The 25,708-nt window shown below is 39.8% G+C and overlaps 1 protein-coding gene across 3 annotated transcripts in view; it reads right to left on the reverse strand.

The window, feature by feature from the left end:
• Window positions 1-3,067: 3,067 nt before the first annotated feature.
• Window positions 3,068-25,708, reverse strand: part of LOC124150776 (titin-like) — a 39,064-nt gene continuing 16,423 nt past the window's right edge. The window contains exons 11-32 of one of the 3 annotated variants that reach the window (XM_046522843.2): window positions 25,210-25,470; window positions 24,796-24,996; window positions 23,523-23,783; window positions 23,110-23,310; window positions 21,839-22,099; window positions 21,425-21,625; window positions 20,152-20,412; window positions 19,738-19,938; window positions 18,465-18,725; window positions 18,051-18,251; window positions 16,873-17,133; window positions 16,460-16,660; window positions 15,212-15,472; window positions 14,800-15,000; window positions 12,485-12,748; window positions 11,369-11,569; window positions 10,114-10,380; window positions 8,510-9,085; window positions 7,615-7,875; window positions 6,486-6,659; window positions 5,578-5,757; window positions 3,068-3,972 (exon numbers count right to left, since the gene is read on the reverse strand). In XM_046522843.2, the coding sequence (XP_046378799.2) occupies window positions 3,884-3,972; window positions 5,578-5,757; window positions 6,486-6,659; window positions 7,615-7,875; window positions 8,510-9,085; window positions 10,114-10,380; window positions 11,369-11,569; window positions 12,485-12,748; window positions 14,800-15,000; window positions 15,212-15,472; window positions 16,460-16,660; window positions 16,873-17,133; window positions 18,051-18,251; window positions 18,465-18,725; window positions 19,738-19,938; window positions 20,152-20,412; window positions 21,425-21,625; window positions 21,839-22,099; window positions 23,110-23,310; window positions 23,523-23,783; window positions 24,796-24,996; window positions 25,210-25,470 (5,246 nt within the window). In that variant the 3' untranslated portion in view covers window positions 3,068-3,883. The remainder of the gene's footprint in view (window positions 3,973-5,577; window positions 5,758-6,485; window positions 6,660-7,614; window positions 7,876-8,509; window positions 9,086-10,113; window positions 10,381-11,368; window positions 11,570-12,484; window positions 12,749-14,799; window positions 15,001-15,211; window positions 15,473-16,459; window positions 16,661-16,872; window positions 17,134-18,050; window positions 18,252-18,464; window positions 18,726-19,737; window positions 19,939-20,151; window positions 20,413-21,424; window positions 21,626-21,838; window positions 22,100-23,109; window positions 23,311-23,522; window positions 23,784-24,795; window positions 24,997-25,209; window positions 25,471-25,708) is intronic. The other 2 variants (XM_048386404.1, XM_048386403.1) reach the window with 2 other exon arrangements.

Below are 25,708 nucleotides of genomic sequence, written 5' to 3' on the forward strand. Positions count from 1 at the left end.
TTTGAACAGTATTCCAGTTATATCACGGCGTCAACGGGGCAACAAACGTCCATCATATCTTTGACTGACACGGAATGCACCATGCCCGGATTAGAAATAAACAGTCGTCATAGTGTACTTGGCATGATTGAACCTGATGTGAAGGCAACGCGAGTAGCGAGAGGTCTACAGGTTCACCCCACTAAGATCTACCGTCGTATTGACAAACAGTGCGCATGGTTGACCTAGAAGCGGACGCCCACGTGTGACGTCGTTACTGCAAGAGAGGGCTATCGCCCGTTCTCACTTGTGTCAACGCTAACTACCAGCGTTCACTTCTGCCCGACAGACAGTTGGAATCCACCACAGACCTGTGTCAGTGCACAGAATGCACCAGCAGTACATTTCAGGTGCCGACATCTATACTTTGGGTTTGCGTTTCTTTTGACATTGAGTATATATTATTTATATTATGGCGTGTCAGACTGATGTTCGGAAAGGCCCTAGAAGATGCAAGGATTAGATGGTGGTGAAACCTACGAGCACGGTTTGGTCCTACTAAACCAAGACATATAGTCAGAGCGAATCTGTTATTCGAATTCTGGCTCACTTGTTGTAACTATGCACAGCGAACTGCGGCACATAGGACGACCGAACCATAAGTATCCGCTGGTTCTTACCAAAACTGAACTTTCTACATGACACTCTAGTTACAGGATTGAAGATAGACTTTGCAACACTCCCAGTCTGGAAATAATGCTGTCTAGCAGATTAAAATGAACTGTGGGTTCACAGCGTTCAAAGGCTCTCCTTTCCAACGATAACGATAGAGGTAAAATGGCGGTTATAATGTCATTTCTGAAAGTATTCTAGTGAGGTGATGAATACGGATTGACGTCGCTTCTTGATTTGACGTAACCATAAAAATCTACAGAATGTTCTACTGATAAACACTTGAAAGTACATACAAATTAAATGTTGCTTGTTCATTACGAGTGAATTCATGACAGTGATATGCAGAGGCAACAGGTTGGGGTGATATTGGAGACCCAATCAGGTCAGTCTGACTTTCTGAGAGGGGTTTATAACGCTCTGTCAGACTGGGGTGATATTGGAGACCCAATCAGGTCAGTCTGACTGTCTGAGAGGGGTTTATAACGCTCTGTCAGGTTGGGGTGATATTGGAGACCCAATCAGGTCAGTCTGACTGTCTGGGAGGGGTTTATAACGCTCTGTCAGGTTGGGGTGATATTGGAGACCCAATCAGATCAGTCTGACTGTCTGAGAGGGGTTTATAACGCTCTGTCATGCTGGGGTGATATTGGAGACCCAATCAGGTCAGTCTGAGTCTGACAGTTTTTTGTAATGCTCAGTCAGGCTGTGGTGATATTGGAGACCCAATCAGGTCAGTCTGACTGTCTGACAGGGGTTTATAACGCTATGTCATACTGGGGTGATATTGGAGACCCAATCAGGTCAGTCTGACTGTCTGAGAGGGGTTTATAACGCTCTGTCATGCTGGGGTGATATTGGAGACCCAATAAGGTCAGTCTGACTGTCTGACAGGGGTTTATAACGCTATGTCATACTGGGGTGATATTGGAGACCCAATCAGGTCAGTCTGACTGTCTGACATTTTTTGGTAATGCTCCGTCATGCTGGGGTGATATTGGAGACCCAATCAGGTCAGTCTGACTGTCTGACAGGGGTTTATAACGCTCTGTCAGGTTGGGGTGATATTGGAGACCCAATCAGGTCAGTCTGACTGTCTGACAGGGGTTTATAACGCTATGTCATACTGGGGTGATATTGGAGACCCAATCAGGTCAGTCTGACTGTCTGAGAGGGGTTTATAACGCTCTGTCATGCTGGGGTGATATTGGAGACCCAATCAGGTCAGTCTGACTGTCTGACAGGGGTTTATAACGCTCTGTCATACTGGGGTGATATTGGAGACCCAATCAGGTCAGTCTGACTGTCTGACAGGGGTTTATAACGCTATGTCATACTGGGGTGATATTGGAGACCCAATCAGGTCAGTCTGACTGTCTGACAGAGGTTTATAACGCTCTGTCATGCTGGGGTGATATTGGAGACCCAATCAGGTCAGTCTGACTGTCTGACAGGGGTTTATAACGCTATGTCATACTGGGGTGATATTGGAGACCCAATCAGGTCAGTCTGACTGTCTGAGAGGGGTTTATAACGCTCTGTCATGCTGGGGTGATATTGGAGACCCAATCAGGTCAGTCTGACTGTCTGACAGGGGTTTATAACGCTCTGTCATACTGGGGTGATATTGGAGACCCAATCAGGTCAGTCTGACTGTCTGAGAGGGGTTTATAACGCTCTGTCATGCTGGGGTGATATTGGAGACCCAATCAGGTCAGTCTGACTGTCTGACAGGGGTTTATAACGCTCTGTCATACTGGGGTGATATTGGAGACCCAATCAGGTCAGTCTGACTGTCTGAGAGGGGTTTATAACGCTCTGTCATGCTGGGGTGATATTGGAGACCCAATCAGGTCAGTCTGACTGTCTGAGAGGGGTTTATAACGCTCTGTCATGCTGGGGTGATATTGGAGACCAAATCAGGTCAGTCTGACTGTCTGACATTTTTTGGTAATGCTCCGTCAGGCTGGGGTGATATTGGAGACCCAATCAGCTCAATCCGTTTGTCTGACAGGGGTTTATAACGCTCTGTCAGGCTGGAGTGATACGTCGATATTGCACCACGTTACCACATTTACCCACTGGATATCCAGGACATTAATGTCTAAACATCACACCAGCTGCTAGGTGCACGCCGTATCTATAAATAATGATATATGTTACTAAAACAATGTTAAAGAACCCCCGATGTTTTCATGACAATAGTTAGTCTGTCATAGCTGGTGGGTATTGCAACACACAGCCTTTTATTGTGGGTGTTCTTTAACTTAGTTTCAACTATATTAGAATCTTGTATTGTGTGAGAAAGCAGTCTTCGAGTGCACAATGCCACATATATTCCATACTATGACGACAGTGTCAACTTAAAAATGTGAAATGGCTTATTTATGATACAAATACAGGTCAAGGTCACATCTCGTTTTGTAATATACCTTTATTACATCAAAATGAATCCATACATCTAGTGCGATTTACAAATGTCTGAAAACATACACGCATATATGATACGTATGTTGGAAGTACATGTGATATATACGTCTTGGTGTAGAATTGAAATAAGGCCCTTAGATTTGCAACGCAAACCGTCTACTGGTTAAGATTGTGGTACATATTTCTCATTAATCGCTTCTAGTTACTGCTAACATGCTATAACAACTAACAACGATCGTAGTTTTCCATGGAATGATTGATGCCTTCTAACTGGTATGTGGACACGGGAAGATTCATTAATACTCAGCGTGGAACATAAGGATTAACGTTGTGATATAGCTGGAATTTGATATTATAACGATCCTTTTAATGATTTAGCATACTACGTTTAAAGAAGACAAATTCTCGACACAAATGCAGAACATATATGTTCAATTAACATCGCACTCGCCTGAAATAGCCAGAGCTGCCTATAAGTTTAAAACTATCCTCGATCAAGCGTCTACTTAATAAATAAAATTTAATATACTGCAAAAGAAGACTTGTAGAAAGTTTCTACAGACAAACAAACAAACACACGCACACACACACACACACACACACACACACACACACACACACACACACACACACACACACACACACACACACACACACACACACACACACACACACACACACGCTCTCTCTATCTCGCTCACACCACAAACACATACACTTATTCTCCCCCATTTTTCTAGTCTGCTGTCTTTTTGTGTTCAGAATGTGTTGATTGATGAAGGTGGATGTCTCGTGGCTGCAGCTACAACAATGTTAGACCGACGGCCACCCCGGCAGCAATGACCAGGAATGTTCCTCTGACCCGATCTGACGCTGATGGATTTTGGTTGCCTGGGGGAGAAGGACAGTTGTCATGTCACCACATTGCCACATTTAATAGATGATCAAATTGAGCTTTGAAAGGGACCAGATGATCCGTTGTTACTCGAATCTCGACGAATAAAGATATAACCAAATGCAAGTACAGTTTCAAATAAACTAATTCTTGATAAAGCATTGCCGGAAAGGTGCAAGCGAAGATGATCGAGTAAAACGCCTCAGGAATTAAACTGGGAAGTGGACATATGTGTGTCAATACAACTCAAAGTATTATAACAATACACGACAGTGGTGAGGTGTAGACAATAGTAATATGTATGTAATAGTGAAGTGTAAACAGTAGTGAAGAGTAGATAGTAGTGAAGTGTAAACATTAGTAAAGTGTAGACAGTAGTGAAGTGTAGACAGTAGTGAAGTGTAGACAGTAGTGAAATGTAGACAGTAGTAAAGTGTAGACAGTAGTAAAGTGTAGACAGTAGTAAAATGTAAACAGTAGTGAAGTGTAGACAGTAGTAAAATGTAGACAGTAGTAAAGTGTAGACAGTAGTGACGTGTAGACCGTAGTAAATGTAAACAGTAGTAAAGTGTAGACAGTAGTAAAGTGTAGACAGTAGTAAAGTGTAAACAGTAGTGAAGTGTAGACAGTAGTGAAATGTAGACAGTAGTAAAGTGTAGACAGTAGTGAAGTGTAGACAGTAGTAAAATGTAAACAGTAGTAAAGTGTAGACAGTAGTAAAGTGTAAACAGTAGTGAAGTGTAGACAGTAGTGAAATGTAGACAGTAGTAAAGTGTAGACCGTAGTAAAGTGTAGACAGTAGTGAAGTGTAGACAGTAGTAAAGTGTAGACAGTAGTGAAATGTAGACAGTAGTAAAGTGTAGACAGTAGTAAAGTGTAAACAGTAGTGAAATGTAGACAGTAGAGAAGTGTAGACAGTAGTAAAGTGTAGGCAGTAGTGAAATGTTAACAGTAGTAAAGTGTAGACAGTAGTAAAGTGTAGACAGTAGTGAAGTGTAGACAGTAGTAAAGTGTAGACAGTAGTGAAATGTAGACAGTAGTAAAGTGTAGACAGTAGTAAAGTGTAAACAGTAGTGAAATGTAGACAGTAGAGAAGTGTAGACAGTAGTAAAGTGTAGGCAGTAGTGAAATGTTAACAGTAGTAAAGTGTAGACAGTAGTAAAGTGTAGACAGTAGTGAAATGTAGACAGTAGTAAAGTGTAGACAGTAGTAAAGTGTAGACAGTAGTGAAATGTAGACAGTAGTAAAGTGTAAACAATAGTGAAATGTAAACAGTAGTGAAATGTTAACAGTAGTAAAGTGTAAACAGTAGTAAAGTGTAGGCAGTAGTGAAATGTAGACAGTAGAGAAGTGTAGACAGTAGTAAAGTGTAGGCAGTAGTGAAATGTTAACAGTAGTAAAGTGTAAACAGTAGTAAAGTGTAGACAATAGTGAAATGTAGACAGTAGTAAAGTGTAGACAGTAGTAAAGTGTAGGCAGTAGTGAAATGTTAAGAGTAGTAAAGTGTAAAAAGTAGTAAAGTGTAGACAGTAGTGAAGTGTAAACAGTAGTGAAATGTAGACAGTAGTGAAGTGTAGACGGTAGTAAAGTGTCGATCATACCTGTGCATTGATTCAGGGTGCACGCATAGCCGCTTGACACATAAGTGGATCCAGTGCATGCTTCATCAGTTGCCCGTTCCTTGATGCACGTGCGGGTTCTGTAGACTTGAACCTGAGTACCAGACTGGCCACAGATGGGACACGATGGCGTGCTCCACTTGCCCCAGTCGGACCACATGCCTGGATAGCAAGATATAACTTTATATCGGATGGTACATTTTTAAAAACAAGGAACACTCTGGGTACAATTTACCTCGGATTCCAGTGCGTTTTCACGACGATTTTCAATTATCCCAGACATATCACATCGAGAGGGTCTTTACGCATCATTGATGTAAGAACATTCACGGCTTGTAAGATCACGTCCATGAATATTACATCTAGTTCGTATTGTGTTTTCCTTAACTGTATATTTGCCAGCATTGTGGTGGCATATTTAGTAGATAAATATAATGTGCTTTCTGGTTTGCAGGCAATTCGACAATTCTATAAATTCCACACATCAACGTCAGAGAATAATCAGTCTCGATTATCTGCCGAATAAATATTCGCTATGGCGTTAAAGGCAACATATTTATGACATTCATATAGATCTTATCGCAGTGACAAATCCTTGAGATTTCCGGCTTCGAATCCATTTTTTTCACGTTTTCCGCACACGCACATACGTTGGTTTAATATGTTACCAAATGATTTGTAGCAAGACGCTATTTCGTATTGTTATGAGGCATTTGATCGCATTTTATCCCTCTCAAAATGTACCGTACCATCAAGGGATTGTATCTTATCAATTGGAAGAAAATTAAAGAAAAAGGATATGTCCCTTTATGGATGGAACTGATAAAAACAATGTGACCCTAGATGAAACGAAGATATCATAAATGATAAGGTGTTGACTTCTTAGTTACCGTAGCAGTTGGTGACGCTGCAGGCACGAACATCTTCATCTGTCGCATCACCAACACAGGTCGGTCCGGTCGCCTGGCGACACTGTCGTGCTCGCCTCAAGGTCTGTGTGACGCTTAACCCACACGTAGCAGTACAAGCTGAGGATACCCAGTCGCCCCACGGACCCCAAGAAGCTGTAAAAAAACAAAAACAAAAAAAACAACATAAAATGGCTGGAGACTTGTACCTGCATACCAAACAGTTCACTTTAAGGACACGATGGAGTGTGGGCTCCACATGCCCCAGTAAGACCTTTTCAAGAAGAGCAGTGAGCGAATTCGGTTTTACGGCACGTTTGGCATTACTCCGCCATATCACGGTCCCCACAAGGAGAATGGAATTCACAGTCACGTTTTTGAGTTTATGTATGTATGTACAATGCGTAATTCTCTAGTTCTTTATTCTGAACAATATCCTATTTATACATTCGTCATTAAGGGTAAGATTAATGGAGGAGGAACGCCTAACTTGACGCATGTCCTAGCTGTTTACCGCTTTGACGAAACATCTTACAGTAAACTACGTTTATAACGAATACGCTTATGACGAACTGACCGATGTAACGAACATATTTTTTGTCCCGATCTATTGTTGTATAAGTGCTGTATATGTGCTTATAACGAACTACAATTATTACGAATTAAAATTAGTGGTCCCTTCGAGTTCGTTATAACCGTAGTTTACTGTACATCAAACCCAGGTCAGACACAATAACTCAATAAGACAAGAGCGGTTCCCTCTTGTCAGTTTATGAATTTGAAATATTGTGACACCCTCTTTGTCCAGAGGAAAAATGTGTAAATCGTCCATTTATAAAATGCAAGGGACATCATTGTCTTTGATTCCGCCATCCAGTGTATTTCAATGGGAACGGTGCGTCTGGAGTTTCTGATTAAACCGTTGTCGTTCCTTTGTATGTCGGACGTAAATGTTTTAGTGCATTTGCCATATACTTAGAGTTACATTACGTGTTTGGTCATGTTGTATCAACATCAACAGCATGTAATTAATGCAGGTGGACACACCGAGGATGACATAGCTGTATACACAGGTGGAACGTTTGGGACATTAATACCTGAAACAGCCTACCTAGAACCGAAACATAGCCATGTGCCGTTTTCCCACCAACACTGTAGCTGTATCGACCGGCGTCCGCAGCGGTTACTTCTTGGATCGTCAGATGCAGCAAAGAGCCATTTTGGGAAAAACTGACCCTTCCTCCGTCAGACAACGGTACGCCATTTAGAGTCCAGGTTCCTCCGACCACGGCTGCGTGACTCATCTGTGCTGTCAGCGTGAACGTGTCCCCTACGTATACTGTCAGGTTCTGGGGGCCGGTCACAACGTCAGCTGAAAGGTCAGCAGCACAGGGTTAGATTGAGCACAACAGGGTGCTATATTTGACAATGTATTGATGATAGTGACAGCATTGAGAGAGTGGGTGATTTTAGTTCAACGACGCTATTTCAGTAATAACACGGCCTGTCAGCTTCAAGTGGAGAAAAGACTGGCGTCATACAGGTAGTAAACGTTTATTACTTTGAAAACCATGAGCATGGAGATGGTGCAGGCAAACATGGAAACGTTATCAGGGCAGGTCTATGATTCCAACCCACGATCATTGCCTCCTGGCACGACTAAGGGACGCAACTCTTCACCGCGAATTGCGGCGCCCTAGATAACTGCTCCATCCGTCCGCTAGTTAACTTTTACTTACTTACCAATATACTTACGTGAAGAAATATATATGTATAAGAAACTTTCTAGCCGCCATTTGGTACACGTCTTTACCCTACTCTCCACAGTGTGTTCCATATTAAACTGACACACCGTGACTTTGAAAGAGGCGTTAAACCATAAAACACTCACAAAATCTTTTTAATTTCGCGTATAAATCTTTCTGTACCTCCAACATGTAGTAATTACATTTCAGATATCATTGTATATGTGAAGCTGGCATAATTACTATAACTCATATACTTACCAACTACTGCACAGAACTTCGTTGCAAGCTCTGGAGCAATGTTCTCAAATTCGTTAAAATCTGCCAAGTGGATCACGTGACCTTCGTCGGATGCAATGGTAGACAACTCCGTCTTATATCGAGCCAGGATCACGGAGTTTGCTTTCACATACACTTCAATCCCAACAGAATAGACAGTGATACTTGACTGTTTAGCAGCAGCTGCAGCGACTAGTGTCCTGTCGGGTCGTGTGGACAGGCCATCTGTGACCACAATCAGGATTCGTGGAACTACTTTCCTGCCCTGTTCAAGTAGCATGGCGGTCGCAGCCTCGATACCACTGTGGGTGAATGTTGCTCTAGCAGGCCAGGCCATGGCGTTGATTCTGTCGTCTAACATGGCCCAGTCGGAGGTCATGTTGACCGTCTCCTCCACGCCGCTGCTGTAAAGGACCACGCCAAGGTGGACGTCCTTGTTTGGTTGCAAAGTGTTGTTGACGAACTCCATAAGTGCTCTTTTGATTGTTTTGAAGTTCTCGAGGCCAATACTTTCTGATCCATCAACGACCAATACGGCGTCATAGATGGAATGACAATCTGAAATTATGAACATGTGTGAGTGAGAAGTGAGTGAGTGAGTGACTCAGTGTGGTAATCTGGAATCAGCAATATAATGGAGAATGTTTGAAGTGGGCATTATGAACATATAATCCATTCGTACAATAACAGTTGCCTTTTCTAATACGCAGAAGACCCGGATTCGATTCCCGACATGGGTACAACGTGTGAAGTCCATTTTTGGTTTCCCCCGCCGTGATGTTGCTGGAATATTGCTAAAAGCGGCGTAAAACCAAACTCACTAAACGCATTGAATTGTGAATACTCTTCATCAAAGGCAAGGACGCAAGGAACTAGGAAATACAATGATGTGGTATATGAATCGCAAACACGCCGATGATCATGGTAAACTTTGGATAATCATCCCAAATAACCATTAATATGTATATCTTTGGAACTAATAGTGATTGTCAAAAGAGGATGGTAGTTTTTCGCATCAGTCAAAATAGACGCATGTGGAGATTCCCAAATCCCGTACAGACCCGTGAAGATTCCGGGGTAGAATAGGTCTTCAGCAACACATGCTTGCCGTAAAAGGTGACTAACGGGATCGGGTGGTCAGACTCGCTGATTTGGTTAATGCATGTCATCGATCCCAATTGCGTGGATCGATGCTCATGATATTAATCACTGGATTGTCTGGTCCAGGCTCGATTATTTACAGACCGCCGTCATATAGCTGGAATATTGTTGAGTGCGGCGTTAAACAACAAACCAACCAACCAACCAACCAAATCCCGTACATGTACCAACGTCTCATTCTATGTTATATTAATTTAATTACAATCAATGCTTACTTACCAATAATATATTTACCTTCATGTTATAACTGACACTCGTTATTGAATTTGTCGACCCAAACTAAGCTGGATTTGTTGACCCAGCCTGATAGTGTGCGCTGAAATGATTTGCTGCTTACATTGATTCGACTAGTGATACTGTGCATGACAATTGTAGTGACAAAGCCGACCAAAAACTTACACTGGGATTGTTGACCCATGACTTACCAATAACTGTAACTCTGCATCCAGTAGATTTGCCTCCTGCACTGAATGTATATCGTCCTTGATCTGTGGTCTCCGTTCCTCTTACTCTCAGTGTATATGTCCCTGCTCCATCTGAACCAATGGTCATCCTGTCATTCGTGGTGAGCACCTGTCCCCCCTTCGTCCACTGTCCATCACCTAGACCAGTCCTGTTGACGACGGCAGTCAGGGTGAAGTCACCACCGAGTCGGGCTCTTGTATCACGGAGTTCAGTGGTGAAACCGATATCTTGAAGATAAAATACTGTATTTACATGCATGTTTCTATACATGTAACGGGGTATATTTACCGTATTCGACGTAATAAGCGACCCGCTCTAATATGCGCCCACGGCAATATTTGCTAAGATATTGGCTAGTGAACAATCCCAATTAGCACTCCTACCGATTGATCAATGTACACAAGACTTATTTTTTCGCGTATAATACGCACTCGTGTGTTATATACATTCTTAATTATGGGCAGTTAAATTCTGGAAAAATGTATCTGTCGCATATAAACATTTCAGTGTGTCAGCATTAACCACGAAATTTATCATTCAACTCTCTTTTTTCCATCAAAATAATATTCTAATAAGAGCCCCCTATTTCTAATTTTGAGAGCGCCCTGGGCGCTTATTACGTCGAATACGGTATATGACTTTCTCTGTGCAGAGTCGTGTCCCGTGGGCACGCCAGAAACCTATGATTTTTATACTAATCCCGGTTTGCCCTGATTATGTTTCTAGGTTGTCAGTACCATACCCGTTCTCGTGGGTTTCACCAATGTGGTAAATGTCAAAACTACAGTAAACTACGGTTATAACGAACACGCTTATAACGAACTGACGGATATAACGAACTTACTTTTTGGTCCCGACTATATGCTGTAGTTATGCTGTATATATGCTTATAACGAACTACGGTTATAACGAACTAAAATTAGTAGTCCCTTTGAGTTCGTTATAACCGTAGTTTACTGTATTTATGAAGGGAGACAGTTAAACTTAACGGTGTTATACAAAATAGTTCTTTCAAATGAGTGAACGGTGTATACGGATTATACACCATCCATATTCTAAGTTGCTGATGAACGACGACCCATCAGGGTGGCGCTCTTCACAGCTATCACATTGATGTCAGGTTTGTGGTTAATGGAGATGTCGAAAGAGAGGCATTGATTTCCAGAACACAATAGCAAACGGACAAACACATAAAACATAAAACATAAAACATACCACATGTAGATGGTCCACACATTCGGCTTTCACTTTGACTTGCCTCTTCAGGACAGGAAGTGCCACCGTTAGTGGGGGCTGGGTTATTACAGAACCTGCGCCTGGTGACAGTGCGTCTTGCTGCAGAACCACATGTTGCAGGACAAGTCGGGCCACTCCACTGTGACCACCCGCCCCAGTTTCCGTTCACTGCACCTGAACCTGAATAAATAGCAATATATGTACTGGTCCTGAATATTGAGTATTAATAGTAACATTTGTCCATTATAGATTCTATTTCCGTTCACAACACCTGAACCCGAATAAATAGCAATATATGTACTGGTCCTGAATATTGAGTATTACTAGTAACTATTAATACTGACATTAGTAACATTTGTCCATTATGATTCTATTTTCAATTCAGGTCTAATTATAAATAGTGATAGTTGTTTTTACACTGCTTTATGAATTAATGTCAAGACCAAAGCAATATTTTACGCAATGTAATGTAATGCAATGCAATGCAATGCAATGCAATGCAATGCAATGCAATGCAATTAGAGTAAAATCAAATACTTATAAACATCAACGGGACTGACGGCAGTGGAAGTGTACATTCCAGACTCAGTCAGTCAAAGGATAGCTACCCGCACAGCTGTTACACCGACAGGGATGGCTTGTTATCATGGGATGTTGAATGAATTAAATTAATTCTAATACCGTATTCAACGTAATAAGCGCCAAGGGCACTCTCAAAATTAGAACCATGTGGCTCTTATCAGAATATTATTTTGGTGAAAAAACACAGTTGAAAGATAAATTTCGTGGTTTATGCTGACAGTCTGAAATGTTCATATACTACAGATATATTTTCTAGAAATTAATTGCCCACAATTAAGGTTGCATGTAACACACGAGTGTGTACTGTACGCGAATAAATAAGTCTTGTGTACATTGATCAATCGGAAGGAGTGCTAATTGGGATTGTTCACTCGCCAATATATTAACAAATATCGCCGTGGGCGTTTATTAGAGCGGGGCGCTTATTACGTCGAATACGGTACAATCTATTTTCGGTATGAGCATCATTTTTATGTAGGCAACGTTTAAAAATATAAGTAGCACATAACTTACCAGTTACTGTCAATTGTGCTGATGTTGATTGTCCATTCACAGTGAATGTATACCTTCCCGAATCCGAAACTTGAGAATTGGTAAATAGAAGATAGACAGAGTTGCCAGTCTGATAGGACTGATATCTGGATTCACCGGTTATCTTGACACCGTCCTTGAACCATTCACCTGTGACGCCTCCCTGACTTAAAGTGACTTGGAATACCACCTGTGTACCCTGAGAGATAGTTTGATCTGTAAGACCTTGTGTGAAGGTGGTTGTGTCTACAACAAAAATGACAACTTGTTTATAATCTTTCTTACGTCACCTGTGCACCCAGAGATACTGTTTGGTTTGCAAGACGTTGTGTGATGAAGATCTCCGTGACTGTGAACATATTTAATTGAGAACATGCTTTTAGGAAACAATTTTGTTAACATAAAACGAGATTGCAATTGTGTTGTGATGTTATTGCCATAATGGGCTTATGGTAGTGACGAGTTTGTGCAACAATTCAATAAAGCAACACAGTATATCAACACTGCACTTTCTACCAGATGTAACATTTCATGATGACTCGGAACCAGTTTGGAATTAATTTCCGTGGAGGATTTAAGATTCTAATTGTGAGAAAGTTTGAAGGAGTAACCTTTGTTGGGATATTCCCTCTGAACCAAATAGCTGATAGTTACTTGACGTTCTATTTACTGAAAGAACATCAACTTTGACTTAATTCAGATAGGTGCAATCTGTAATGACTTTGAAGACACCTTTGGGATAGCCTCAACAATGACCAGTGATAAATGTAGTAATTCCGTGTCATGGCACAAGGACAAGAGGAACAAATCAGGTAATATGTGAGACTCGGTTTTCGGGAAGGCCAGCTGGCTGAAAATGAAATTATGTCACTATAGCAGTGATGTTCCATATCGGCTTTTAACTTGTACTATCTGTAACGTGAGAGAGATATTTAAAACGTAACACCAAATCCCTATCTCAAAGATTAACAATAATCCTTAATACAGTCAAGGAAGGACTTCTATATTGTCAAAGCGAAAAATTTGAGACAAGTGCAATTTATATTATATGGATTCTCAAAGGAAATGCTTGGCTTTCTGCAGAAACGAAACGAACAAAGTTCAATTCTGTCAAATCATTTGATTTTTCAACTTTGTCCACCAATAGTCCAAATTAAAAACTTTATTATGTAGGTATGATTATCATATTTGTAAACCCAAAAGAGGTTATATGAACCCGAAAACTGAGGACCATACGAACTCCACTGAAGGACTATAGACCGTTTTCTGAGGCAAGGGTCAAATTAATCAACGGTGTCCTATTGAAACATCTACATTGTAGCTGTTCATCTTGATGAGATGGTGTTTCGATGGAACAACAAAGATTGTTTTTTCCCTGTGTGATAATGATTCCGGAAGTGTATTGTACTTCCCATATTTTGTTTGGAAATATAAACATACATCCATCAAATGGAATATTGCATCAGTTATTGTTACACTGTTAGTGTTTATGATTTAATGTTAATAACTGACATTTATATTTGTTGTCCTCGGTCAAAAAAATGTTTGGTAATAAATATAAAATAGAAATTATGAAAGCTATTTTCTATTTTCAATTTTATGCATGTGCAGTGCTGCCGGTGAGATCGTTCTGTTCTGTTTTAAAGTTTTAATCAGTCAAACATTTGGGACCACTTCCACATCTGCAACCCCCTACGAACCAGCAAGCACGTGGTCCACAAATCACTAATATTGACTAACACGTCAAACAAGCGTAAAGCATAAAACTGCTTGTCGTATTAATGGAATATTTCACTAAAAAGCATACTCTATTGCAGTTTTAACAATGACCTAAGTGAAAAAAAGAAACAATGCGATTTCGCCAGTATCGCGGGTGATGTAAATTGTAATCTAAAATATTTTTTGGTAATAACTTTACTGATTTTCACTACAGAATTACAATGTCTGTAATCCTTATTCATGAGAAAATGGAATGGATTGATCACGAAATTTCACATTAAATTGTTGCTCAGCATGCTCTTGGTCATCGCTGACATGGACTTGAGGGTAATTAATAGAACCTACTAATTCTAGTACTATATCATCTCATGGTGTCAATGGTGTATGGTTATTTCATTAAAGAGGCTTATGCCCCCATACACTTTGTGTAGGCATGCATGATTGATCACTAAGGGTAGGTAGCAGTATAACAAGTTATTGTTTAACAACTTCTCTGTTATCGTCTAAAGAACAAGTACAGGCATAAAAACACACAGAAATGTTTCGGAGTTTCACAACGTAGTTTCCAGTACACATACCACATGTAGATGGTCCACACATTCGGCTCTCGCTCTGACTTGCTTCTCCGGTACAGGAAGTGCCACCGTTACTTGGAGCTGGGTTATCACAGGACCTGCTTCTGGAGAGATTGTTTATAGCTGCAGAACCACATGTTGCAGGACAGGTTGGACCACTCCACTGTGTCCACTCGCCCCAGTTTCCGTTCACTGCACCTGAACCTGAATAGATAACATATCTCATTCCTACAATATAATGTGTCCACCATAGAGTTACAATCCGAGATTCAAGTTGTGATCAGTTGCCAAATGTATGCGTGATATATCATGAGATCAACTATTTACAACTAAATTCAAATGGAGCACATTCACATTAATAAACAACTATCCTCAGACGTTTTTACCACAAAGTAAAAGAAAAAAACTGGATTACCTGTAACCGTCAACTGGGCTGAAGTAGATTGGCCATTGGCAGTGAACATATATGTTCCAGAGTCGGATACTTGAGAATTGAAGTACATGTACTGGATATTTCCAGAAGATTGGGTCTGATATCTTGAATCGCCGGTTATACTGACACCATCCTTGAACCAATCACCTGTGATGCCTGTCTGACTTAAGGTGACTTGGAATACCACCTGTATACCCTGAGAGACAGTTTGATCTGTAAGACCTTGTGTGATGGTGGTTGTGTCTACAAGAAAAAAGATAACTTGTTTGTAATCTATCATAGACAATAACAGTCCAAGTCAAGAAGATGATCAGGTTTTAACATAGACAAGTTCTTATTTGTCGTTATCTCCCTTATTTTATGATTTGTTAGTATATCAATGTATTTTCGTCTACAAATGCTCATCCAAATGAACTGATCATATCCACAAATACTGAGTGAACGTTCAACTGGTAGGAATATACTTTATTGATTTAGAACCCATCTATAGTTGAAAGTGTACAGAACCACATTCCAATTAATTTAAACTCTCACACCAGTTACATATGTCAATATTGCGCTTATCAGTATTTGTAATGATATATGAAGCATTTCCTTTTTATCCCCATTCACAGCCATTGAAAATAGAGGGTTTTGGGGGGGTTTCTCTTTTTTGCTTCAACTTGTCTACAGATGGTTCTATTCCATTCGTGTTCCTTTTAAACCATTCATGAATTCTAACTGCATTATAAGTGAACTAAAACGTTCATCAATAACACTTGAGGTAAAGAAGGCCTTAGAACACAATGCACCAGTTAAACTTAGAATAATTCTCACAGATGAAGTGTAATGTTTGTACGTAAATCTGAAATATTTTAGATGCATCAATTGTATTGATTTTTTTCTGTGTTGGATGTACAAGGTTTGATAAATGGCAGATGTTACTGTTGGAAGTAATATGAACTTTTAAATCCAAACACATTGTTGCTCTAGTTGCTCTATTGCATTCGTTTAAACTGTGAGGACAATGAATGGGGCCTATTTTTATCATGATATCACATCAAAATGACATCGTTACTTTGTTAAAGACAATTAACTCCCCACTCATGTATGCTTTCTTACTGAGGGTAGGTAGCGGTATAATTCACGATTATTAAACAAATTGACTGTTGGCGTCTACAGAACAAGTACAGGCATAAAAACACACAGATATGTTTCGGAGTTTCACAACGTAGTTTCCAGTACACATACCACATGTAGATGGTCCACACATTCGGCTCTCGCTCTGACTTGCTTCTCCGGTACAGGAAGTGCCACCGTTACTTGGAGCTGGGTTATCACAGGACCTGCTTCTGGAGAGATTGTTTATAGCTGCAGAACCACATGTTGCAGGACAGGTTGGACCACTCCACTGTGTCCACTCGCCCCAGTTTCCGTTCACTGCATCTGAACCTGAATAAATAACATATCTCATTCCTACAATATAATGTGTCCACCATAGAGTTACAATCCGAGATTCAAGTTGTGATCAGTTGCCAAATGTATGCGTGATATATCATGAGATCAACTATTTACAACTAAATTCAAATGGAGCACATTCACATTAATAAACAACTATCCTCAGACGTTTTTACCACAAAGTAAAAGAAAAAAAACTGGATTACCTGTAACCGTCAACTGGGCTGAAGTAGATTGGCCATTGGCAGTGAACATATATGTTCCAGAGTCGGATACTTGAGAATTGAAGAACATGTACTGGATATTTCCAGAAGATTGGGTCTGATATCTTGAATCACCGGTTATACTGACACCATCCTTGAACCAATCACCTGTGATGCCTGTCTGACTTAAGGTGACTTGAAATACCACCTGTGTACCCTGAGAGACAGTTTGATCTGTAAGACCTCCTGTGATGGTGATTGTGTCTACAAGAAAAAAGACAACTTGTTTATAATCTATCTCAGGTAATATCAGTCCAAGTCAAGAAATACTCATCCAAATGAACTGATCATATTCACAAATACTGAGTGAACGTTTAACTGGTAGGGATATACTTGATTGATTTAGAACCCATCTATAGTTGAAAGTGTACAGAACCCCGTTCCAACTAATTAAAACTCTCAAACCAATTACATATGTTAATATTGCGCTGATCAGTATTTGTAATGATATATGAAGCATTTCTTTTTGATCCCCATTCACAGCAATTGAAAATAGAGGGTATTTGTGGGTTTCACGTTTTTGCTTCAACTTATCTACAGATGGTTCTATTCCATTCGTGTTCCTTTTAAACCATTCATGAATTCTAACCGCATTATAAGTGAACTAAAACGTTCATCAATAACACTTGAGATAAAGAAGGCCTTAGAACACAATGCACCAGTTAAACTTGGAATAATTCTCACAGATGAAGTGTAATGTTTGTATGTAAATCTGAAATATTTTAGATGCATCAATTGTATTGATTCTTTTCTTTGTTGGATGTACAAGGTTTGATAAATGGCAGATATAACTGTTGGAAGTAATATGAACTTTTAAATCCAAACACATTGTTGCTCTAGTTGCTCTGTTGCATTCGTTTAGACATGGGCTTAAGTTCGAATCACCATGTGAGGACAATGAAGGGGGCCTATTTCTATCATGATATCACATAAAAATGACATCGTTACTTTGTAAAAGACAGTTAACTCCCCACTCATATATGCTTGCTTACTGAGGGTAGGTAGCGGCATAAATCACGAGTATTAAACAATTTCTCTGTTGGCGTCTACAGTCCAAGTACAAGCATAAAAACACACAGACATGTTTCGGAGTTTCACAACGTAGTTTCCAGTACACATACCACATGTAGATGGTCCACACATTCGGCTCTCGCTCTGACTCGCTTCTCCGGTACAGGAAGTGCCACCGTTACTTGGAGCTGGGTTATCACAGGACCTGCTTCTGGAGAGATTGTTTACGGCTGCAGAACCACATGTTGCGGGACAGGTTGGACCACTCCACTGTGTCCACTCGCCCCAGTTTCCGTTCACTGCACCTGAACCTGAATAAATAACATATCTCATTCCTACAATATAATGTGTCCACCATAGAGTTACTATCCGAGATTCAAGTTGTGATCAGTTGCCAAATGTATGCGTGATATATCATGAGATCAACTATTTACAACTAAATTCAAATGGAGCACATTCACATTTATAAACAACTATCCTCAGACATGTTTTTACTAAAAAGTAACATGAATAAAAAGGATTACCTGTAACCGTCAACTGGGCTGAGGTAGATTGGCCATTGGCAGTGAACGTATATGTTCCAGAGTCGGATACTTGAGAATTGGTGAAGAACATGTACTGGGTATTTCCAGAAGATTGGGTCTGAAATCGTGAATCACCGGTTATATTGACACCATCCTTGAACCAATCACCTGTGATGCCTGTCTGACTTAAGGTGACTTGAAATACCACCTGTGTACCCTGAGAGACAGTTTGATCTGTAAGACCTCCTGTGATGGTGGAGTCTACAAGAAAAAAGACAACTTGTTTATAATCTATCTTAGATAATAACAGTCCAAGTCAAGAAGGTGATCAAGTTTTAACATAGACAAGTTCATATTTGTCGTAATCTTCCTTATTAATTGATTTGGTGGTATACCGTTTACCTTTTGCCTACAAATACTCATCCAAATGAACTGATCGTATTCACAAATACTGAGTGAACGTTCAACTGGTAGGAATATACTTTACTGATTTAGATCCAATCTATAGATGTAAGTGTACAGAACCCCGTTCCGATTAATTCAAACTCTCACACCAGTTACATATGTCAATATTGCGCTGATCAGTATTTGTAATGATACTTGAAGCAAATCTTTTTGATCCCCATTCACAGCCATTGAAAATAGAGGGTTTTTTTTGTTGGTTTCTCTTTTTTGCTTCAACTTGTCTACAGATGGTTCTATTCCATTCGTGTTCCTTTTAAACCATTCATGAATTCTAACTGCAGTTGAAGTGAACTAAAGCGTTCATCAATAACACTTGAGATAAAGAAGGCCTTAGAACACAATGCACCAGTTAAACTTGGAACAATTCTCACAGATGAAGTGTAATGTTTGTATGTAAATCTGAAATATTTTAGACGCATCAATTGTATTGATTTTTATCTTTGTTGGATGTACAAGGTTTGATAAATGGCAGATGTAACTGTTGGAAGTAATATGAACTTTTAAATCCAAACACATTGTTGCTCTAGTTGCTCTGTTGCATTCGTTTAGACATGGGCTTAAGTTCGAATCACCATGTGAGGACAATGAAGGGGGCCTATTTCTATCATGATATCACATAAAAATGACATCGTTACTTTGTAAAAGACAATTAACTCCCCACTCATGCATGCTTGCTTACTGAGGGTAGGTAGCGGTATAAATCACGATTATTAAACAAATTGACTGTTGGCGTCTACAGAACAAGTACAAGCATAAAAACACACAGAAATGTTTCGGAGTTTCACAACGTAGTTTCCAGTACACATACCACATGTAGATGGTCCACACATTCGGCTCTCGCTCTGACTTGCTTCTCCGGTACAGGAAGTGCCACCGTTACTTGGAGCTGGGTTATCACAGGACCTGCTTCTGGAGAGATTGTTTACGGCTGCAGAACCACATGTTGCAGGACAGGTTGGACCACTCCACTGTGTCCACTCGCCCCAGTTTCCGTTCACTGCACCTGAACCTGAATAAATAACATATCTCATTCCTACAATATAATGTGTCCACCATAGAGTTACTATCCGAGATTCAAGTTGTGATCAGTTGCCAAATGTATGCGTGATATATCATGAGATCAACTATTTACAACTAAATTCAAATGGAGCACATTCACATTTATAAAGAACTATCCTCAGACATGTTTTTACTAAAAAGTAACATGAATAAAAAGGATTACCTGTAACCGTCAACTGGGCTGAGGTAGATTGGCCATTGGCAGTGAACGTATATGTTCCAGAGTCGGATACTTGAGAATTGGTGAAGAACATGTACTGGGTATTTCCAGAAGATTGGGTCTGAAATCGTGAATCACCGGTTATATTGACACCATCCTTGAACCAATCACCTGTGATGCCTGTCTGACTTAAGGTGACTTGAAATACCACCTGTGTACCCTGAGAGACAGTTTGATCTGTAAGACCTCCTGTGATGGTGGAGTCTACAAGAAAAAAGACAACTTGTTTATAATCTATCTTAGATAATAACAGTCCAAGTCAAGAAGGTGATCAAGTTTTAACATAGACAAGTTCATATTTGTCGTAATCTTCCTTATTAATTGATTTGGTGGTTTACCGTTTACCTTTTGCCTACAAATACTCATCCAAATGAACTGATCGTATTCACAAATACTGAGTGAACGTTCAACTGGTAGGAATATACTTTACTGATTTAGATCCAATCTATAGATGTAAGTGTACAGAACCCCGTTCCGATTAATTCAAACTCTCACACCAGTTACATATGTCAATATTGCGCTGATCAGTATTTGTAATGATACATGAAGCATGTCTTTTTGATCCCCATTCACAGCCATTGAAAATAGAGGGGTTTTTTTGTTGGTTTCTCTTTTTTGCTTCAACTTGTCTACAGATGGTTCTATTCCATTCGTGTTCCTTTTAAACCATTCATGAATTCTAACTGCAGTTGAAGTGAACTAAAGCGTTCATCAATAACACTTGAGATAAAGAAGGCCTTAGAACACAATGCACCAGTTAAACTTGGAATAATTCTCACAGATGATGTGTAATGTTTGTATGTAAATCTGAAATATTTTAGACGCATCAATTGTATTGATTTTTATCTTTGTTGGATGTACAAGGTTTGATAAATGGCAGATGTTACTGTTGGAAGTAATATGAACTTTTAAATCCAAACACATTGTTGCTCTAGTTGCTCTGTTGCATTCGTTTAGACATGGGCTTAAGTTCGAATCACCATGTGAGGACAATGAAGGGGGCCTATTTCTATCATGATATCACATAAAAATGACATCGTTACTTTGTAAAAGACAATTAACTCCCCACTCATGCATGCTTGCTTACTGAGGGTAGGTAGCGGTATAAATCACGAGTATTAAACAAATTGACTGTTGGCGTCTACAGAACAAGTACAAGCATAAAAACACACAGAAATGTTTCGGAGTTTCACAACGTAGTTTCCAGTACACATACCACATGTAGATGGTCCACACATTCGGCTCTCGCTCTGACTTGCTTCTCCGGTACAGGAAGTGCCACCGTTACTTGGAGCTGGGTTATCACAGGACCTGCTTCTGGAGAGATTGTTTATGGCTGCAGAACCACATGTTGCAGGACAGGTTGGACCACTCCACTGTGTCCACTCGCCCCAGTTTCCGTTCACTGCACCTGAACCTGAATAAATAACATATCTCATTCCTACAATATAATGTGTCCACCATAGAGTTACTATCCGAGATTCAAGTTGTGATCAGTTGCCAAATGTATGCGTGATATATCATGAGATCAACTATTTACAACTAAATTCAAATGGAGCACATTCACATTTATAAAGAACTATCCTCAGACATGTTTTTACTAAAAAGTAACATGAATAAAAAGGATTACCTGTAACCGTCAACTGGGCTGAGGTAGATTGGCCATTGGCAGTGAACGTATATGTTCCAGAGTCGGATACTTGAGAATTGGTGAAGAACATGTACTGGGTATTTCCAGAAGATTGGGTCTGAAATCGTGAATCACCGGTTATATTGACACCATCCTTGAACCAATCACCTGTGATGCCTGTCTGACTTAAGGTGACTTGAAATACCACCTGTGTACCCTGAGAGACAGTTTGATCTGTAAGACCTCCTGTGATGGTGGAGTCTACAAGAAAAAAGACAACTTGTTTATAATCTATCTTAGATAATAACAGTCCAAGTCAAGAAGATGATCAAGTTTTAACATAGACAAGTTCATATTTGTCGTAATCTTCCTTATTAATTGATTTGGTGGTATACCGTTTACCTTTTGCCTACAAATACTCATCCAAATGAACTGATCGTATTCACAAATACTGAGTGAACGTTCAACTGGTAGGAATATACTTTACTGATTTAGATCCAATCTATAGATGTAAGTGTACAGAACCCCGTTCCGATTAATTCAAACTCTCACACCAGTTACATATGTCAATATTGCGCTGATCAGTATTTGTAATGATACATGAAGCATGTCTTTTTGATCCCCATTCACAGCCATTGAAAATAGAGGTTTTTTTGTTGGTTTCTCTTTTTTGCTTCAACTTGTCTACAGATGGTTCTATTCCATTCGTGTTCCTTTTAAACCATTCATGAATTCTAACTGCAGTTGAAGTGAACTGAAACGTTCATCAATAACACTTGAGATAAAGAAGGCCTTAGAACACAATGCACCAGTTAAACTTGGAATAATTCTCACAGATGATGTGTAATGTTTGTATGTAAATCTGAAATATTTTAGACGCATCAATTGTATTGATTTTTATCTTTGTTGGACGTACAAGGTTTGATAAATGGCAGATGTAACTGTTGGAAGTAATATGAACTTTTAAATCCAAACACATTGTTGCTCTAGTTGCTCTGTTGCATTCGTTTAGACATGGGCTTAAGTTCGAATCACCATGTGAGGACAATGAAGGGGGCCTATTTCTATCATGATATCACATAAAAATGACATCGTTACTTTGTAAAAGACAGTTAACTCCCCACTCATATATGCTTGCTTACTGAGGGTAGGTAGCGGCATAAATCACGATTATTAAACAATTTCTCTGTTGGCGTCTACAGTCCAAGTACAAGCATAAAAACACACAGACATGTTTCGGAGTTTCACAACGTAGTTTCCAGTACACATACCACATGTAGATGGTCCACACATTCGGCTCTCGCTCTGACTCGCTTCTCCGGTACAGGAAGTGCCACCGTTACTTGGAGCTGGGTTATCACAGGACCTGCTTCTGGAGAGATTGTTTACGGCTGCAGAACCACATGTTGCGGGACAGGTTGGACCACTCCACTGTGTCCACTCGCCCCAGTTTCCGTTCACTGCACCTGAACCTGAATAAATAACATATCTCATTCCTACAATATAATGTGTCCACCATAGAGTTACTATCCGAGATTCAAGTTGTGATCAGTTGCCAAATGTATGCGTGATATATCATGAGATCAACTATTTACAACTAAATTCAAATGGAGCACATTCACATTTATAAAGAACTATCCTCAGACATGTTTTACTAAAAAGTAACATGAATAAAAAGGATTACCTGTAACCGTCAACTGGGCTGAGGTAGATTGGCCATTGGCAGTGAACGTATATGTTCCAGAGTCGGATACTTGAGAATTGGTGAAGAACATGTACTGGGTATTTCCAGAAGATTGGGTCTGAAATCGTGAATCACCGGTTATATTGACACCATCCTTGAACCAATCACCTGTGATGCCTGTCTGACTTAAGGTGACTTGAAATACCACCTGTGTACCCTGAGAGACAGTTTGATCTGTAAGACCTCCTGTGATGGTGGAGTCTACAAGAAAAAAGACAACTTGTTTATAATCTATCTTAGATAATAACAGTCCAAGTCAAGAAGGTGATCAAGTTTTAACATAGACAAGTTCATATTTGTCGTAATCTTCCTTATTAATTGATTTGGTGGTATACCGTTTACCTTTTGCCTACAAATACTCATCCAAATGAACTGATCGTATTCACAAATACTGAGTGAACGTTCAACTGGTAGGAATATACTTTACTGATTTAGATCCAATCTATAGATGTAAGTGTACAGAACCCCGTTCCGATTAATTCAAACTCTCACACCAGTTACATATGTCAATATTGCGCTGATCAGTATTTGTAATGATACTTGAAGCATGTCTTTTTGATCCCCATTCACAGCCATTGAAAATAGAGGGTTTTTTTTGTTGGTTTCTCTTTTTTGCTTCAACTTGTCTACAGATGGTTCTATTCCATTCGTGTTCCTTTTAGACCATTCATGAATTCTAACTGCAGTTGAAGTGAACTAAAGCGTTCATCAATAACACTTGAGATAAAGAAGGCCTTAGAACACAATGCACCAGTTAAACTTGGAATAATTCTCACAGATGATGTGTAATGTTTGTATGTAAATCTGAAATATTTTAGACGCATCAATTGTATTGATTTTTATCTTTGTTGGATGTACAAGGTTTGATAAATGGCAGATGTAACTGTTGGAAGTAATATGAACTTTTAAATCCAAACACATTGTTGCTCTAGTTGCTCTGTTGCATTCGTTTAGACATGGGCTTAAGTTCGAATCACCATGTGAGGACAATGAAGGGGGCCTATTTCTATCATGATATCACATAAAAATGACATCGTTACTTTGTAAAAGACAATTAACTCCCCACTCATGCATGCTTGCTTACTGAGGGTAGGTAGCGGTATAAATCACGATTATTAAACAAATTGACTGTTGGCGTCTACAGAACAAGTACAAGCATAAAAACACACAGAAATGTTTCGGAGTTTCACAACGTAGTTTCCAGTACACATACCACATGTAGATGGTCCACACATTCGGCTCTCGCTCTGACTTGCTTCTCCGGTACAGGAAGTGCCACCGTTACTTGGAGCTGGGTTATCACAGGACCTGCTTCTGGAGAGATTGTTTACGGCTGCAGAACCACATGTTGCAGGACAGGTTGGACCACTCCACTGTGTCCACTCGCCCCAGTTTCCGTTCACTGCACCTGAACCTGAATAAATAACATATCTCATTCCTACAATATAATGTGTCCACCATAGAGTTACTATCCGAGATTCAAGTTGTGATCAGTTGCCAAATGTATGCGTGATATATCATGAGATCAACTATTTACAACTAAATTCAAATGGAGCACATTCACATTTATAAAGAACTATCCTCAGACATGTTTTTACTAAAAAGTAACATGAATAAAAAGGATTACCTGTAACCGTCAACTGGGCTGAGGTAGATTGGCCATTGGCAGTGAACGTATATGTTCCAGAGTCGGATACTTGAGAATTGGTGAAGAACATGTACTGGGTATTTCCAGAAGATTGGGTCTGAAATCGTGAATCACCGGTTATATTGACACCATCCTTGAACCAATCACCTGTGATGCCTGTCTGACTTAAGGTGACTTGAAATACCACCTGTGTACCCTGAGAGACAGTTTGATCTGTAAGACCTCCTGTGATGGTGGAGTCTACAAGAAAAAAGACAACTTGTTTATAATCTATCTTAGATAATAACAGTCCAAGTCAAGAAGGTGATCAAGTTTTAACATAGACAAGTTCATATTTGTCGTAATCTTCCTTATTAATTGATTTGGTGGTATACCGTTTACCTTTTGCCTACAAATACTCATCCAAATGAACTGATCGTATTCACAAATACTGAGTGAACGTTCAACTGGTAGGAATATACTTTACTGATTTAGATCC

This window comes from Haliotis rufescens, unplaced genomic scaffold, assembly GCF_023055435.1.
Source record: "Haliotis rufescens isolate VD_foot unplaced genomic scaffold, xgHalRufe1.0.p SCAF_6, whole genome shotgun sequence".
Classification (NCBI taxonomy): domain Eukaryota; kingdom Metazoa; phylum Mollusca; class Gastropoda; order Lepetellida; family Haliotidae; genus Haliotis; species Haliotis rufescens.